General features: G+C 39.8%; 1 protein-coding gene across 1 annotated transcript in view; it reads right to left on the bottom strand.

Annotated features, from left to right (window-relative positions):
• Positions 1-783: 783 nt before the first annotated feature.
• Positions 784-14,561, bottom strand: part of LOC140270762 (leucine-rich repeat and fibronectin type-III domain-containing protein 2) — a 146,057-nt gene continuing 132,279 nt past the window's right edge. The window contains exons 5-6 of the mRNA XM_072365963.1: positions 10,815-12,211; positions 784-5,138 (exon numbers count right to left, since the gene is read on the bottom strand). Of these exons, the coding sequence (XP_072222064.1) occupies positions 4,151-5,138; positions 10,815-12,190 (2,364 nt within the window). The 5' untranslated portion in view covers positions 12,191-12,211 and the 3' untranslated portion in view covers positions 784-4,150. The remainder of the gene's footprint in view (positions 5,139-10,814; positions 12,212-14,561) is intronic.

Here is a 14,561-nt window from a genome sequence, read left to right as displayed (position 1 = left end):
TTAAAGGGTCGCTTCACACAAATGACTGAAACACTTTCCCATGGACCTCTGGTGGACTTTGGAAATGCAGGTGGCTTGGATTTTATTTGCATTTATCTGTATTTTACGTTCTTCTCTTAATTCATTGTTAAAACTAGAAAAAAAAACGTAGAAAGAGAATTTTCTGCAGGATAACGCCAAAGTCTTTACATGAATCGAACTGAAATGAGGAGTGTATGAGGTGAAATCTGCTAAAGATTTCTTTTGGACAGTTCTGGGGAAGAAAATGCCACGTTGTCATAAATCACATGGCAAATTAAGACAAAGTTCTTGTTGTTATTTGAGGCGTGTCAACTGATTTCAAAACGTACATATTTCCTAAAAAAAAGCTTCTGAATTTCTCAGTAAAATCAGTATGTTCTGCTCTAAGTGAATACCGCCAAAATGCTGAGGACAAACCAGCAAATAAGTAAAGAAAGAGACGAGTCAGGTGGAATATAACACCGTCAGCGTAGTCTTTGAATATTATCTGAAGTGGAAATATAAAACACAATCTCTAAAAATGTAAAACATGAGTTAATCGTGTGATAAAATGTCTTTTTTAATGCCTTTGAGCTGCAAATAATCGTGTCCCCTGTTAAAACTGATGAACCTTAAGTCAATCACGAGGGCTCAGACCGCTGAGAGGACCGATGGGACCCCAGTTTGAACAATATATGGGAATATATGTTATTGGACACCAAGTAGAACAAAAAAAAAACACACAAACAAGGTGTGCAGGTGGATTCTACAAGAAATCTTATGTTTACATTATAGATCTAATGCCATTGCTCTTTGAAATATTAAATAAAAGCTAAATAACAGGTTAAAGCTGTTAAATCAATAGCTCTCTGGCTCAGGGGGCCTTCTTGCTAATGTGTAGAGAAAACCGACATACTGTTTAGACTTGAGTGAATCAGTAATTTAAACTTAATTTAAACTTGAATAAGGCCAACTAATAAAACTGCAGGATATTAAGAACTGAACTGTACAATTTGTCAAATTTCCTTCACGTCAGTAAGAATTGGGCTGGTCTTGGATGAGAAACTGCAGAGCTGAAAACACGTCCTACTACAAATCAATCAATCAAAGTACCTGGACACTTATTGATTTGATGACGCATGGCATCATGGCGCATGTTTTAATTTGACTGGATTCCTTATGCATGTATGACATGTTTCTGAGTTCCTGTTCAGCTCACCTGTTCTGCGCAGGTCGATGCTGCTTCTGTCCAAAACAGAGCAGAGGGTGGCTTCTAATGAAATAATAAACAGCAACTTGAGGCCAAAATCAACCCAGAAAATGATGCTGCAGGCCCAAATATAATGCAGTCATATCTAGATAAATCCAGGGTTAATCATTGGTCTCAAGAGAAGTTATGGCGGATAGATTAATTTGGAAAAATATCAGACAGTCTTTCAAGCTGTACCACAAAAGATTCTTTGTGCAATAAGCATGCTGCTGTTAGCATGACTTGCATGACAAGTGATTACTGTGTTGACTGGTGTTGGTGTGGGAGGTGTCACACACCAGGCTGTGTGCAAGATGAGATAGTACATAAGAAAATAATTAATTTCTCAATCAACGATTGAAATTTCATGGCAAAAAATGTCTTTCGACTCTTTGATGTTGTTATACTATGAAGAGGTCACAGGCAATATTCTAACAAATTATTTATTTAGGCTTGTGCAAGTTTGGTGGAAACCCAATTTATGTGTCTGAATGCATATATTTGTCACTAGAAATATATTTGTATATTTGACACTAGAAAAAAAAACTTTTAAATGTGCGTAAACACGTTTGTTCGACTGAAATCGTATGAAATCAGGCTTCTGAAAATAGAGTTTCATAGATAATGTTGTTGGGGATCAAATCGCCCCTGCATGTATACGCTTAGTTTGACTAAAACGGGCCTGGGTGCTGTGTACATGCTCCACAGTTCCATCTTTTTATAAAAACATCAAAGTGTAAGTGTGCATTAAAACAGCAGAAACTTTAATAAAGCTGCTCTCATTTACATATTTTTTCTGGGTTCTTTTTTTCCATCAGACGGTTGAATATGTCAGACATTGTCACTGAAAATCAGCCCCTTCAGACGATGTGTCAACTTTTAGTCATCCGACATATGTGCAGCGTGCACTGATATAATCACATAACATGTATGACGATCAAATATACTTCGTTTGATAACTTGGAGCTGCTTCCATGCATGAATGCTGCGACGAGTACGATGGTCCAGTTAAATGGCACAGTGGAGCTACGGTTACAGCTCTGTGACATGAATGTATCGGGCGCCAGATTCACCGGCAAATAAAGGCCACACTGCATCACCAGAGGTTCATGAGAAAATATGTGTTTCGACACGTGAGTGACTCAGCCCTTTGAGAACTGCAAGTCCTTCTCTACCCACTTGCACTACCATGTAAAATCCCATTTCAGTAAGCCAACTAGCAACCACCATGTTGGTACACCACAGTAAAGCACCTTCTCACTGTTTTCTTCACATGAAAATAAAAGTACTACTGCACAATTTCCCCCCCTCCCCTTTACATTCTCACCCAGTTATTGTACAAAAAAATATGCCATTATACAGAACAGTACACCTACTGTAGGATTAAAACAATAATAATAATAATAAAAAAAATGATGACCACCCCACGTTTGAGGCAGTCCCATAGAATATCAAGAAAGGCATTAAAATGCAGTTGATTGTAGGCAGTGATCTGAACAGTGACTAATTCAAAGTATCTTACTGCAATGTACAGCTCTGTATGAAAGAGAATGATAGATGAATTGTTCCTCTGGTGAAACAAGTCAAATAATACATAAACCAAAAAAAGGTTCTGTATCATGCAATCTGGTGAAACAGATTTCCAGACTTTTCTGATTATTGGCTCTTCATAAGTTATTCTTTTTCCTTTTTTCCTGTGTGTGACATCCTTTCATAAGCAGCACAATGACCTTTATCCAGCTAATAAATGACAAATTCCTCCATTTAACCTGCTAAATGAGCAATTACCATGCACTCTTGTTTGTGTTGCCTGAAGAGAATCTCAGCCCAGTGATACATCACGCTGTTGGCTGCTTGGGGCAAATGATTAAGTGGGCTTGATGGATTTCAAACACCATTCATGTCTGGCTACTGTAATGTGCAGTGATAGCATCTAAAACAATACCCTGAGGCAAACACTGTTTAAACCAGTGGCCTTTTAGCCTACAGGGACCCCTGCCACCAGCACTAACCATTTGGGAGATAATCAACAAACTCAAGAAGCAGGATTTTTTTCAACCTGAGCTGGACTAAAACTTAACTTTACTGCTTGGAGACCAATTAGATCTCTGAGAGCAACAAAAAACTTTCTGTCTGGAGCTGTTTCTGACCCACCTCGGGGATTTGTTGCGTTTTCATTTGTTTGTCACCTATAAACAACCTCATTTCATACATAACCTGAGGTAGAAATACAAGACTGGCTTTCCGTGGTTCAGTGTTTCTAATATCTAGGGCATGAATCTTCTTGGGCATGAGTCGTCAATTTGCCTGAAAGTGCCTCAAATGTCTGCGTGAGATGGTAGCTTCTGTGTGAGTGTGTTTCCGATCGTAAACAACTACGACCTCACAGCAGAGCTGTGCCTCCGTCTTCTGATGAAGAACCTCAAATAATAAATAGTAAAAATGATAGAAAAACAAAGATGAAAATAAAAATGACTGTTTAATCTAAACTGTTGCAGTAGTCTCATATCACACCAAAGGTCCGCAACATTATGATCCAGTTCACCACAGTCAGAGTAAATCCTCTTGGTATTCAGTTCCTTTGATAAAGATGCAGTAAATCCACTTTGAATTTCTTATCTTTCTTTTTGACTGTGGATTGGGAGTTATTCCATATGGGCTGTTTCTATTTGAAAATAGAACATTATTCAAATAGAGTTAACACTTTGAGAGAGTTCTGATCATGGCCAGTTATCTTAATTTCAGTGTCTTTTCTTACATTTTTTCAACAGTATTCACATGGTTGAACTTCATGCAGTACCCAAAACAGCTTCCAACAATCAAACAATCCCCTCTTCTATGCTCATGATTTTTTTAGTTTCTGATATAGACTCAATGTTTGGCCATCGACAGCAGATGTCCTCAAACTGTGCTCTCCATCACCCACTCTGAGCTCTCAAAGGAAGGCTTCTCGTCCTCACTGTCATCTAACTGCAGCAGCATGCCGTTAACAGACAGACTGCGCTTAGTCCAGATGTTGCTGATCCTACGCGGCTGGCTGCTGCGACACTGCGCCACCCCTACATGACCCATATCAAACGAGTGGCTCCTCTTGGGTTTTCCCTCCTGGGGAAATCCTAGAAGACGCCCCAGCATGGTCGTCGACTCGGCCCTTCCAAGCAGGGGCTCTTTATCGGATGGTGGCACTACAGCCACTGTTGTCATGACATTGGGAGCAGTGGAGGGCCCGGACGCCCCTGGGTCCTTCGATGCCCCTCGCAGCTCCAGTGAGGTGAAGGCCCCTAAAAGGTGGTCCAGGTTTTGCCGTGCTTTGGCACTGTGCCCATGCCTCCTGAACTTGCTGCTGGGCAGGGTGCTGCATTCGCTGTCCTGAACACTGTAGCGGTCACCAACCCCTCTCACTGTTTGGCTATCTAATGAGTTAGAGGAGGAAGATGATGAAGAGAGGCTACTCTGGAGAGATCCACACTTGAACTCTACCATTTCCTCACGCATGACCACTACGGTGGACTTGACTTGAGGTGGAGCTCCATTGAACCTGTTTACTCCCCCATTGGTCTGCGAGTATGTGTTACTCACAGTGGGTAATTTACTTGTCTGGATCCCACTGGTCACCTTATAGCGGACCATAAGGATGATGATGAACACCAAGAGCGTGGCCACAATGATGCCTCCAATGACCAGAATCATAGTGCCGCCCATGAAGCCACTGTGAAGGGACTGGCACTGCGGGTAGTCCTCCCTGGTGATGAACTGGACACAGCCGACGATGTTAGTGGCAGTGAGAGTGGTGGCAGTGTCATCCCAGATGGCCAGGACACACAGGTCGTACTGCATCCCTGGGACAAGATTTGTGACTACGAAGGCCCTGTTAGTCATGGGAATCATCCTGAAAACAGAGACAGAAAGACATAATTGACTTTTTGCCACGGGAAAGCAAGAGAAAGAGAAAGAACTAAAGTGGTAAAAGAGGATCTGCATTGGTCTGATTAGCTGGAGCAGATCAAAAGAATTGGCCAAAAATAAGCATGCTAAGTAGCTATTTATATGCAGAGAGTAATTCAGAAAGATAACTTCATTGCACCCAGTATATCCCATTAGATATGCATGAAGAAAACCGTAATGAGATAAGTACTAAATGGCCACCTTTTGAATATTGTTTAGCTGAATGGTGCAATGTTTTGTACAAATGTATTACGGTTTTCAATCTGTTATTATTCTAGAGGTTTAAATATTACTGATTAAAGGGTTCAACTGGAATCTTAAGTCAATGCTATTGGAAATCTGTCCTCCAACAGATATTGCCAACTAATGAGGCGTTATAGGAAGGACAGCAACTAACAAATACTCCCATCCATCCAAACTCATCAATTAGCTTTGAAGATTCCAGAGACATCTAATTAGTAATTCTTCTACTTGTGATAAAAGATGAATGTTTTGGCATTGTCTCCATGATTCACAATCACATAATAAAGCCTAAAAACATGCAGGTGCTCAGTTTATGCAGTTTGTTTTGATTTATAGTTCAGTGGGATGCTTGACTGGTCACATATGCAGCATTTCATTTATCTAAAACCTCTGAAGTCTGTCTAAAGGTAGATTTGTAAATGTGCTTGTTCTGAATGAATGAAGCTGATGCGGCTGCCTTTGTTGCCATGTAAAGTGAGCTCCCTATTAAGTATAATTGAATATACTGATGAGTTGATCACAGAGAAGTCAGATTTGCTAGGATAATAGATATCCTAAAGCACAAGTAGGTATCCCAATTTACATTCATGTTAGGAATAGAAACTACCTTTCATTCAGCACCTTCCTTCACTTGAATTAAAACATATTCATTGGACAGTTCAGCACTATCAATGGCAACTACATGTATGGTCCTATGAGAAAACCTCAGAGATTGAGATTGGTCTGCATGAGCTGTTTTGAGTAATGAGAAACATAAACGACTTGATCAATAAAAGTCCCTCTAATAGTTAATTGGAGCACCTTTAGTTTTTATCATGGCATGCTTTCACTGTGGTATCATTTAAACAAGCTCATGTCATGTCACAGCATTTATTTTCATCCAGAGTTGCATTGATTTTTGCCAGGATCTTGTGTTGAGGGCTGCATGGTGGTGTGTTGGTTTGAATCCCAGCTGGGGCCTTTCTGTGGGAAGTTTGCATGTTTACCCCCGTCTATGCGTGGGTTTTGTATGTGAGTGTGTATGGTTGTTTGTCTCTGTGTGGCCCTGTGTTGGGCCCTCTCGTCTTTCTTTTTTATTCCTTCAGAGTTCAATCTTTATGTTAACCAGCAAATTAAAGCTTTTTTTCATTAGACTCATTGAGGAGTCATTTTCTTAAGGCTACAGAGCTGTTTAGTTCAAATACCTTGACTTCTCTTTACACAGTGTGGAAATGGGTCTACTTTCACTGTCAGTTTCCATGACTGTTTTCTTCTATTTGATATCACCAAACTTTAAAGTGATCTCTGATCTGATTCAAGATTTTATCCCTGGAAGATGGTGGTTTACCCCCATTTTAATTGTGCACTGGGGTTTTCTTTTCTTTTCCCAGTTTTAGTAATTTCAGCCATCTCCTTACTTGTTTTGTCAGCTTGATGCAGACCAATAATGTGACTCTCCTTAAACATCTTTTTCATGACTGCAGGATGTGTCTTCTGACATGGTAGTTTAAAGAATGACGAGCTGCCCACTGCAATAATTATCAACTGGGAAGCTATTACTTATTTGATTTGTTTACGATATGTGGTATCTTTTTTGGGGGGGCAGGCAGTGCATTTAAATCGCAGTATTGCTTATCTACATGCATATAGCTTTTTCTGTGGGGATTTCAATATGTCATGTCCAGTGGATCAAATGTATTTTAACCTATGAATCTATGACAACACTGATTGTAAGTCAGATAGGGACAAAAGTCTGACAACTTATGTTACCACACTCTTCCTAATGTGGACTTTGTTGCATACAAATAAAGCCGCATTTGTCAGTGTTTGACTGGTGTAATATGCCACTGGCACAACAGGACACCTTGTGTTTATCTGAAAGACTTCAGTGGCTTTTACAAAGCAACAGTGTTTGACAACGGGAGAATTCAAAAAGGTTTGTTCAACACAGAGTGAAACTCTGGTCGTTTCCTCAGTGAAACATTATACATTAGAGATGCAAAAGCCGTGGTCTTGTTCCCCCGGGGGTTTATCTGCAGGAGCAGCGGGGTTCATTATTGCAGAGGAACTCAACTAATTAAAATTAGAATGCCATAGAAAATGTCCATACATTTCAATTCAGGAAGAAAATGACTCCTTAGCTACATACACAGGATGTGTCAGTGACTATTCAGCAAACAGAGAGGTTGAAAAAGAAAACTAAAAGCTACAGAATCAGTTCAAGTGTTTAACATGTGCCTCTTGAAAGATACAATTAAATCCACTGGAAAACCCAGCCTAAGCATGAAGAATTCACTCGTTATGTAACGCATTTAAAAACACACTGCAGAGCCACTCCTATATATAATACTTGAAGAGTAGCTACATCCTCCGATTCAGCCTCAGCTCTCTATGGCGGTACATCTAAAATATGCATTACAGGAGAAAGGAGGGAAACTGTAGGGAACATATTCGGTGGTCTGTGACCATAGGCAGGCAGTTAATGAATAACATAAAACTTGGATTCTTGCCTTCAATAATATGATTAATGGAGGCCCAGAGAGCTTGGCACATACAAGCTCATTTTGAGATGTATATCACACATAATACATAAATGTATTTGCTGGAAAAATGACTTGCATTAACATCCTACGCCAAGAACAATCTATGTTTACTGAATTAGAAACAAGCCCTTAAAGACTGGGCCATTCTAGTATGGTAATCTATAAATAGATTCCTCGGCCATTTATCCACTTTTGGCTTCAGGTTCTCCTGCACTGCACGCATCCAAAGCTTTGATCCATCTGAAACGCCTCCTCTACAGAGCCCAGACACAAGTGGGGTTGTGGTTCATTATTCATCCTTAATTGCCTTTTTCCATAACCAGGAAGAAGCTGTGCTTCCTCACATGTCCGAGAGAGCTCTTGCAAACGCTATGCAGCCCCATGTGACTCTGATAGATTTTTTTTATCAAGCCTCTACTTGAGTGCAGGCAGTGGCACACGGTGTGCAAGCAGTGCAATCATGTGTTATCTCAGTTTACCTCGTGGCATGACCATTTTCTGTTGCATATGAATTGAATACCATGTGTAGTAATAAAGATGTAAAATCATTTACAGGCTTCACAATCTGTACATAAGGACAATTTGAAAGTTGGCACAAAATACTTTTGAGTCAATAGCCACCTGCCGAGCATGAAAAATAGGTTTAACACAGAAAATTACCATCAGAACTGCTATATTAACCCAGACTACAATTTCCCCTCAGGGATAAGTAAAGCATTCATTTTTTTCTATCTATCTTTCCGATCTAATGTGCCCTTTAAAAAGAGTTGTTAAATCTCTGGGTTGTTTGAAAAACAGCCACCTAAAGCCTGGGGGTTCTCTAGAAACCAGAACTCTTAATAGCCTTCAAAACATTTACTGTAATCCTCAGCTTCTGAAGAAAGTGTGAATATAAAATAAAAATTAGTTGAAGAAATAAACCTCCGGGCTTTGTTGTGAGTTATTAACTTTAAGTTCAATGTAACTGTTCATGTGTCTTGAAAGTAAAGACAAGCCCTATGCAATGTGAGCACTGCATCAGGTTTGCTTTGAACGGAAGAGGCATGCATGTAACCTTACAACAAATCTCTTTAGCTAAACTTGGCCCCCTCGCCGTCATTTACAAGGGTAAGATGCCCTTTTTCTGTTTTTGTATAAAAGAGTGGTGGTAACTAAGTCTTTCAACCCATGCATCTGGGTGCCATTTCAATCACCGCTACTCCCTTAATCCCCCAAATAAAAGGGGGTTGCAGCCTTACCTGCGAGAAGGAATTGGGTTTGTATGTTACAAATTAAAAATTCACTGTGATGTCTCCCAAACAACGAAGATCTCACACTGAAAGTGATATAAAATGTGAGAGGCCTGGTGCCAGTGTTTAGTTAGGACCTTCTGGGCTTGCAAGGAGTGTAAATTGTGGCATTTTTTATATAAGCTACAGAAAAAAGAAAATTTCACTTGTGATTCTTGCTCACTGAAATTATAATTAACTATGTCATGTTAAATTTCTACCAACAAATCACCATAAATGTTACACATTTGAAATTCAACGAAAAGCTTTCAGACACGAGTCAACCTAACATTCAAAACAAATAAATGTGGTAGCTATCATCAGTAATGAATATTGACTGGCAGCAACAATAGGAACATCATTAAAACACTGTAATCACTTTCCAGGAAAACAATTTTCCTGCTTTGAGTCTTATTTCTAACAAATGGAGACAGGGATGACTCATCCAATGTTTCTGAGTCCAGGCAGAAAAAAAGGTTCTGAAAACTCATTGTCCTCTCCACTTTGGCATGGAAAACTGGCACAGTGTGCACACAAGGAAATCAGATGAATAGCTTATTATTGAGTTTGCAGGGATGAGAGCTGAATCAACAGTGTTTGACATAGTAATATCTTTCTTCATTACTGTGTTTGGTTATAATCTCAGATTCCCAGCTCATAAGCAGCAGTTACCTTCCCAGATTCTGTCATTACTTCTCATATAAACAGCTTTTGCAGAGCAAAGGTAACAGGGCACGACAATTGTGCAACATAGATGATCAAATAAGGCTTTGCTGAAGAAATGCACCATCAATTATCAGTGAAAGCACAACAAAACTGATGAAATTACAAGTGGGATGCTGTAGTTCATATAACATCTTTAGTACACTACAAGATGGTCATTCTCTCAAAGTATGTATTCAAATATTACTTAAGGAAATACTGAACCTGCAAAAATACAGAATTATACACAAAAAACTAATAAGTGTACTGTTTCGATATTCACATTCAGGACTCGGGACTAAGAAATTAATCTGACTGTTCACGTCTTTTAATGCACCCCAACTGATTTTGTGTTAAATGTCAAAGCTGCTTTCTATGTTTCCAACCAATTATCTTGGCTGAATGTTGCTGCATTCACTGTCTCACTTGAAATAAGAAATTGATTTCACAGAGCCCAAAGATCTCCAGCTGCAGTCGCCAAGCTTGCACTTCTATGGACTTTAGCAGCTTAAGAGGATACATTAAAATGAGGTCTATAATCCTTTTTTCTTCTTGGATTTCTAATTAATGGTTCAGGGCTAGGATTTCTCTTTTATAACATAGAATGTGAAAGTGGCATCTCCACCAATTTTCAGTTTAAGTGGAAAAGAAAAAAAAAAACCTCAAGAAGGATTAGAAAAGCTCGACATTGATCTTCAAATAACACTTCAGAGAGGTTTATACTGTATCAAGCATTCAACCCACAAACAATTAGAAACCGACTGAGAAAACTGAGCCGCAAGTATTCTTAGGCGAAAGCTTATACCTCTAGCTAAGTTGACCACTTTGACCAGAAAGGTCTTGGCTCACAATTGGATGTAATTGAGATCCATTAATCATTCTTACCTGTAAATGAGGACTTCATCATCAGAACAGTTGTACTGAAGCTGATACATTTTGACCTTTGGAGTTGATTTGCTAACGGTCCACTTAACCAGAGCAGAGACTGCAGTCACTTCTGATACAGATACCACCTTCTCTGGAAGAGGTTTAGGCTCCCCTTTACTGATCTTAGTAGAGCTTGTAATATCTGAAAGTCCTGACTTGGACTGTGTAGTACGATTTGTACTATTAGTCAGATGAGGGAGTTGAATGATTGACAGCTCAATGGAGGCTGTAGATTCCCCTGCAGCATTAGCAGCTATGCAGGTAAAGACGCCATAGTCCTTGGATGTGGTGACTGCTATGTCCAGTGTGCCATTTTCATAAACAGTAGCTCGGGAGGAGTTGCTGATCAAACGGTCATCAGGAGCAACCCAGTGTACAGTTGGCATTGGATCTCCGACAGCTTTACAGCGCAAGCTAGCCATTTGACCCTCCAGCACCAGCAACTTGTGTGTATGTTGCGTGATCAAAGGGGGCTCACAGACAAACTCTTCTTCACGCACAGACCAAAAGTAGCGACCCTTTAGACTAGCAGGAGAAGCGCAGGTTTCCATATCATCATCACGTTCCAGCCTTCGTAGCCAAAGCACCTCACAGTTGCAGTGCAATGGGTTTCCACCAAAGCTAAGAGAGAGTGAAGGTGCATAAGGAGTACTCATCACCATGCTGCTCTGGGAGCGTGCAAAGATGGGGTCCGGAGGGAGCTTTTGGAGGCGGTTGGAGGTCAAGTCCAAGCGAGCCAGTTTATCGAGGTCAGTAAAAGTCCCTTCAGCAATGAAGAAGATGAGGTTATGGTCCAGACTCAATTGATGGAGGTTGACCATCTTGCGGATGGCTTCCCAAGGCACACTGCGCAAGTTGTTATATGACAAATCTAAGTCCTCCAGTGTCAGTAACAAGTCGTCAAAGGCTGTGTTTGAGATTTGACTCAGCTGATTGTTGTTGAGGATCAGGTGCTGCAGGTTTATTAGTCCTCTGAGGTCATCCGGTCCCAGTTCGATCAACCGGTTAGTGTCCAAGTGCAGAGATCTCAAGGTCTCTAGGTCGATGAACGAGAAAGGCTGGATGGAGCTGATAGTGTTGCGGGACAAAGTGAGATCCACCAGACCTGTCATGTTGGCAAAGTCCTGAGTGGTGATCTTGAGGATGAAGTTGCCACCCAGCCGGAGCTCCACGGTTCGCCGATCGATGTCCGGCGGCACAAAGAGCAGGCCTTTGGAGGGGCACAGAGTCCCCAGAGACTCTGACAGGTTCTGGCAGACACAGTATTTGGGACATGCATGGACCATCGTTACTGCGGTTCCCAGAAGCAGGAGACAGATGACCACTTTGTCCATGTTACCTCATAGAAAGGGGACCTGGAAAAAGGAGGGAAAGAAAAATTTTTAAAGTTTTAAATTTCATGAATGTTCTACTTTTTTAGTTGCATGTTGCTGCAAAATGTCATCATGTACATTTAGGTAAAAATGAGCTGGTTTAATTAACTTTGAGGATAATTCACATTCATTTTCAACATTAGAACTCTTACATGTACATAGTTGGCAATGACATTTTTTAATAAAGCTCACGAATAAAAAGTACTTGGAGGTTATTTTAGTGACTACATTTATGGGGTAAACAACTGTTCTTTCTGGAGATATTATGCCATCATACCAATGACAGCTGTGAATTTAATAGAACTCTTAATGGCCTGTCTCTACTCTTTCTGCATCCCTGTGTGTGCATTGCATTCATCCTTTTGTTTGACTTGCTCCGTTTATGCAGTGTAGAAAAAGAGTTGCAGGTGTTGGACTCAGCACGCCTCCATAAACGTCTTAACAGCTCTCACACCTGGCTGACTCCTCCGACTGAACCGTCACCCTTGGCTTCACCCAGAAAACTTTTAATTCCCCCAGACATTTGTATCATTAATTCCTAATACACTTAAAATCTAAAAATCAATTTCAATCACCCCCCCCTTTTTTTTATTTTGTCTGCATGGTTTTCTCTGGAACAATGGGGAGGGGCAGCTACTATTGTTCTTGATGTTAACCACATGTTCATGTCATCATTTATTAATATAAATGTATGAGCTGCACAAGAAGGATTTTTGATCGTGGACCCCTTTATGTTCAAACTCTGCTTTGCAATAACTCATTATAACATCAGGCAATACATACGAATGCTCTAATTTGGGATTATTTAATGAAAAGATGGATTATCTGGTCTATATAAACCAAAGGCATTACAGCTGTCACTTCTTACTGTTTTTACTTGGTCGCCTTTTTTTTTAACCCAAATAAAACACCTAATTTTTCTCAGATTTTCTGACACTTAAATTTTAAGCTAAATAAACAGCAAAGTACACATTATCATCTTTATTCCAGTTGTTTTTTGTAAGAGTAATTCAACTTCCAGTTTTGGAAGTGAAAAGTCTTCCACCATATATGAGATCAATGCACTCGGGTTGCCAGTTTTAGTAACAGTGAGTTATATATTATTTGTTTTCATATTTTAAAGACTATCTCTGGAAAATTAGTTTCTTATTTACCTTTAGTCATAGTTAAAATGATAAATGAGCATTTATCTGGCCATTTATCTGATATGAACAACACCAACAAAAACTTACACTAAAAAGATGCATGTCCTGGTGTTTGGGTCTAGTTTCATCTGGCCCAACCATAAAGGCTTAATATGTAAAATGTATTTTATCTGCACTGAACTGTCTGTTTTTATGTACACATGCCTCCACGGCTGTCAACTCTCAGGCACTGAGCAAGAGACTTACACAAACTCACACTTTTGTCTTGCTGTTATTCAAACATCTATTTTCTCACACAATTAAAAACTAATTAACTTCTTATGATGAGACACCACAAATATAGATAAGACAGAAACAGCAACATTGAGAAAGTGTTAAATATTCACTTTAAATGACTGCGACTGCTATCGTTGTCATTAAATCAGCATAAAACCATCACAATTTTGTATTTCCTTAACCGCAAGATCATAATGTTAAAATGTTTTCAGCCATTGGCAAATATCCTCTGTCTTCCACCACCTGCAACCATGTTCTATTTTTAGTTCAGAAAAGTGTCAATCAAGCTGGCAGAGCTCCATATTAAAGTGGCAAATGGAGTGAGATACACTGAGATATTCATTTCACTGATATCTACGAAAGTGCCTACGGAGCCAGTTGACTGCTCATTTTTTACATGTTTTGCCATCTGAGATATTTTGGCTGCTATGTTGCAACTATACAAAGTTTGCAACTTTACATTTCATTTATCGAGCACTTGGGATTAAGGAAAGGAAAATGTTGCTGTGTGAACTGGGGAAGTTGGGAATCAATTCCTTAACCCTAAAATGAAGAATGGCTACTATATCTTCGAAGCTACAGCTGCCACAAATTCGAAAGAAAGGCATGTTTCCTCCATTTTTATCTCAATGAAAGTGACGCACCTGTCTGCAACACACTCAAATCTGTTATGATGTATTCCATTCTGCTCAGAGAAACCCACAGGAATGTCTCATCCTGAATTACTATAGTGACACTACGCCGTAATATGACTTGATAAGTAGCCTGCTCAGGCCTGCCACTGGTCAAATGGGTTTAATTTTCCAAATCATATTATGATGTGTTCAAAGGAAATTCATAGATTTAAATGTGACTATGGTCCACAGTCTAGTAGCATGTGACCTCTACCATTTCAGGATACAATTTTTCAT

This window comes from Leuresthes tenuis, unplaced genomic scaffold, assembly GCF_036924035.1.
Source record: "Leuresthes tenuis unplaced genomic scaffold, fLeuTen1.0.hap1 SCAF_15, whole genome shotgun sequence".
NCBI classification, from domain to species: Eukaryota; Metazoa; Chordata; class Actinopteri; order Atheriniformes; family Atherinopsidae; genus Leuresthes; species Leuresthes tenuis.
This window is presented reverse-complemented; position numbering and strand designations above follow the sequence as displayed.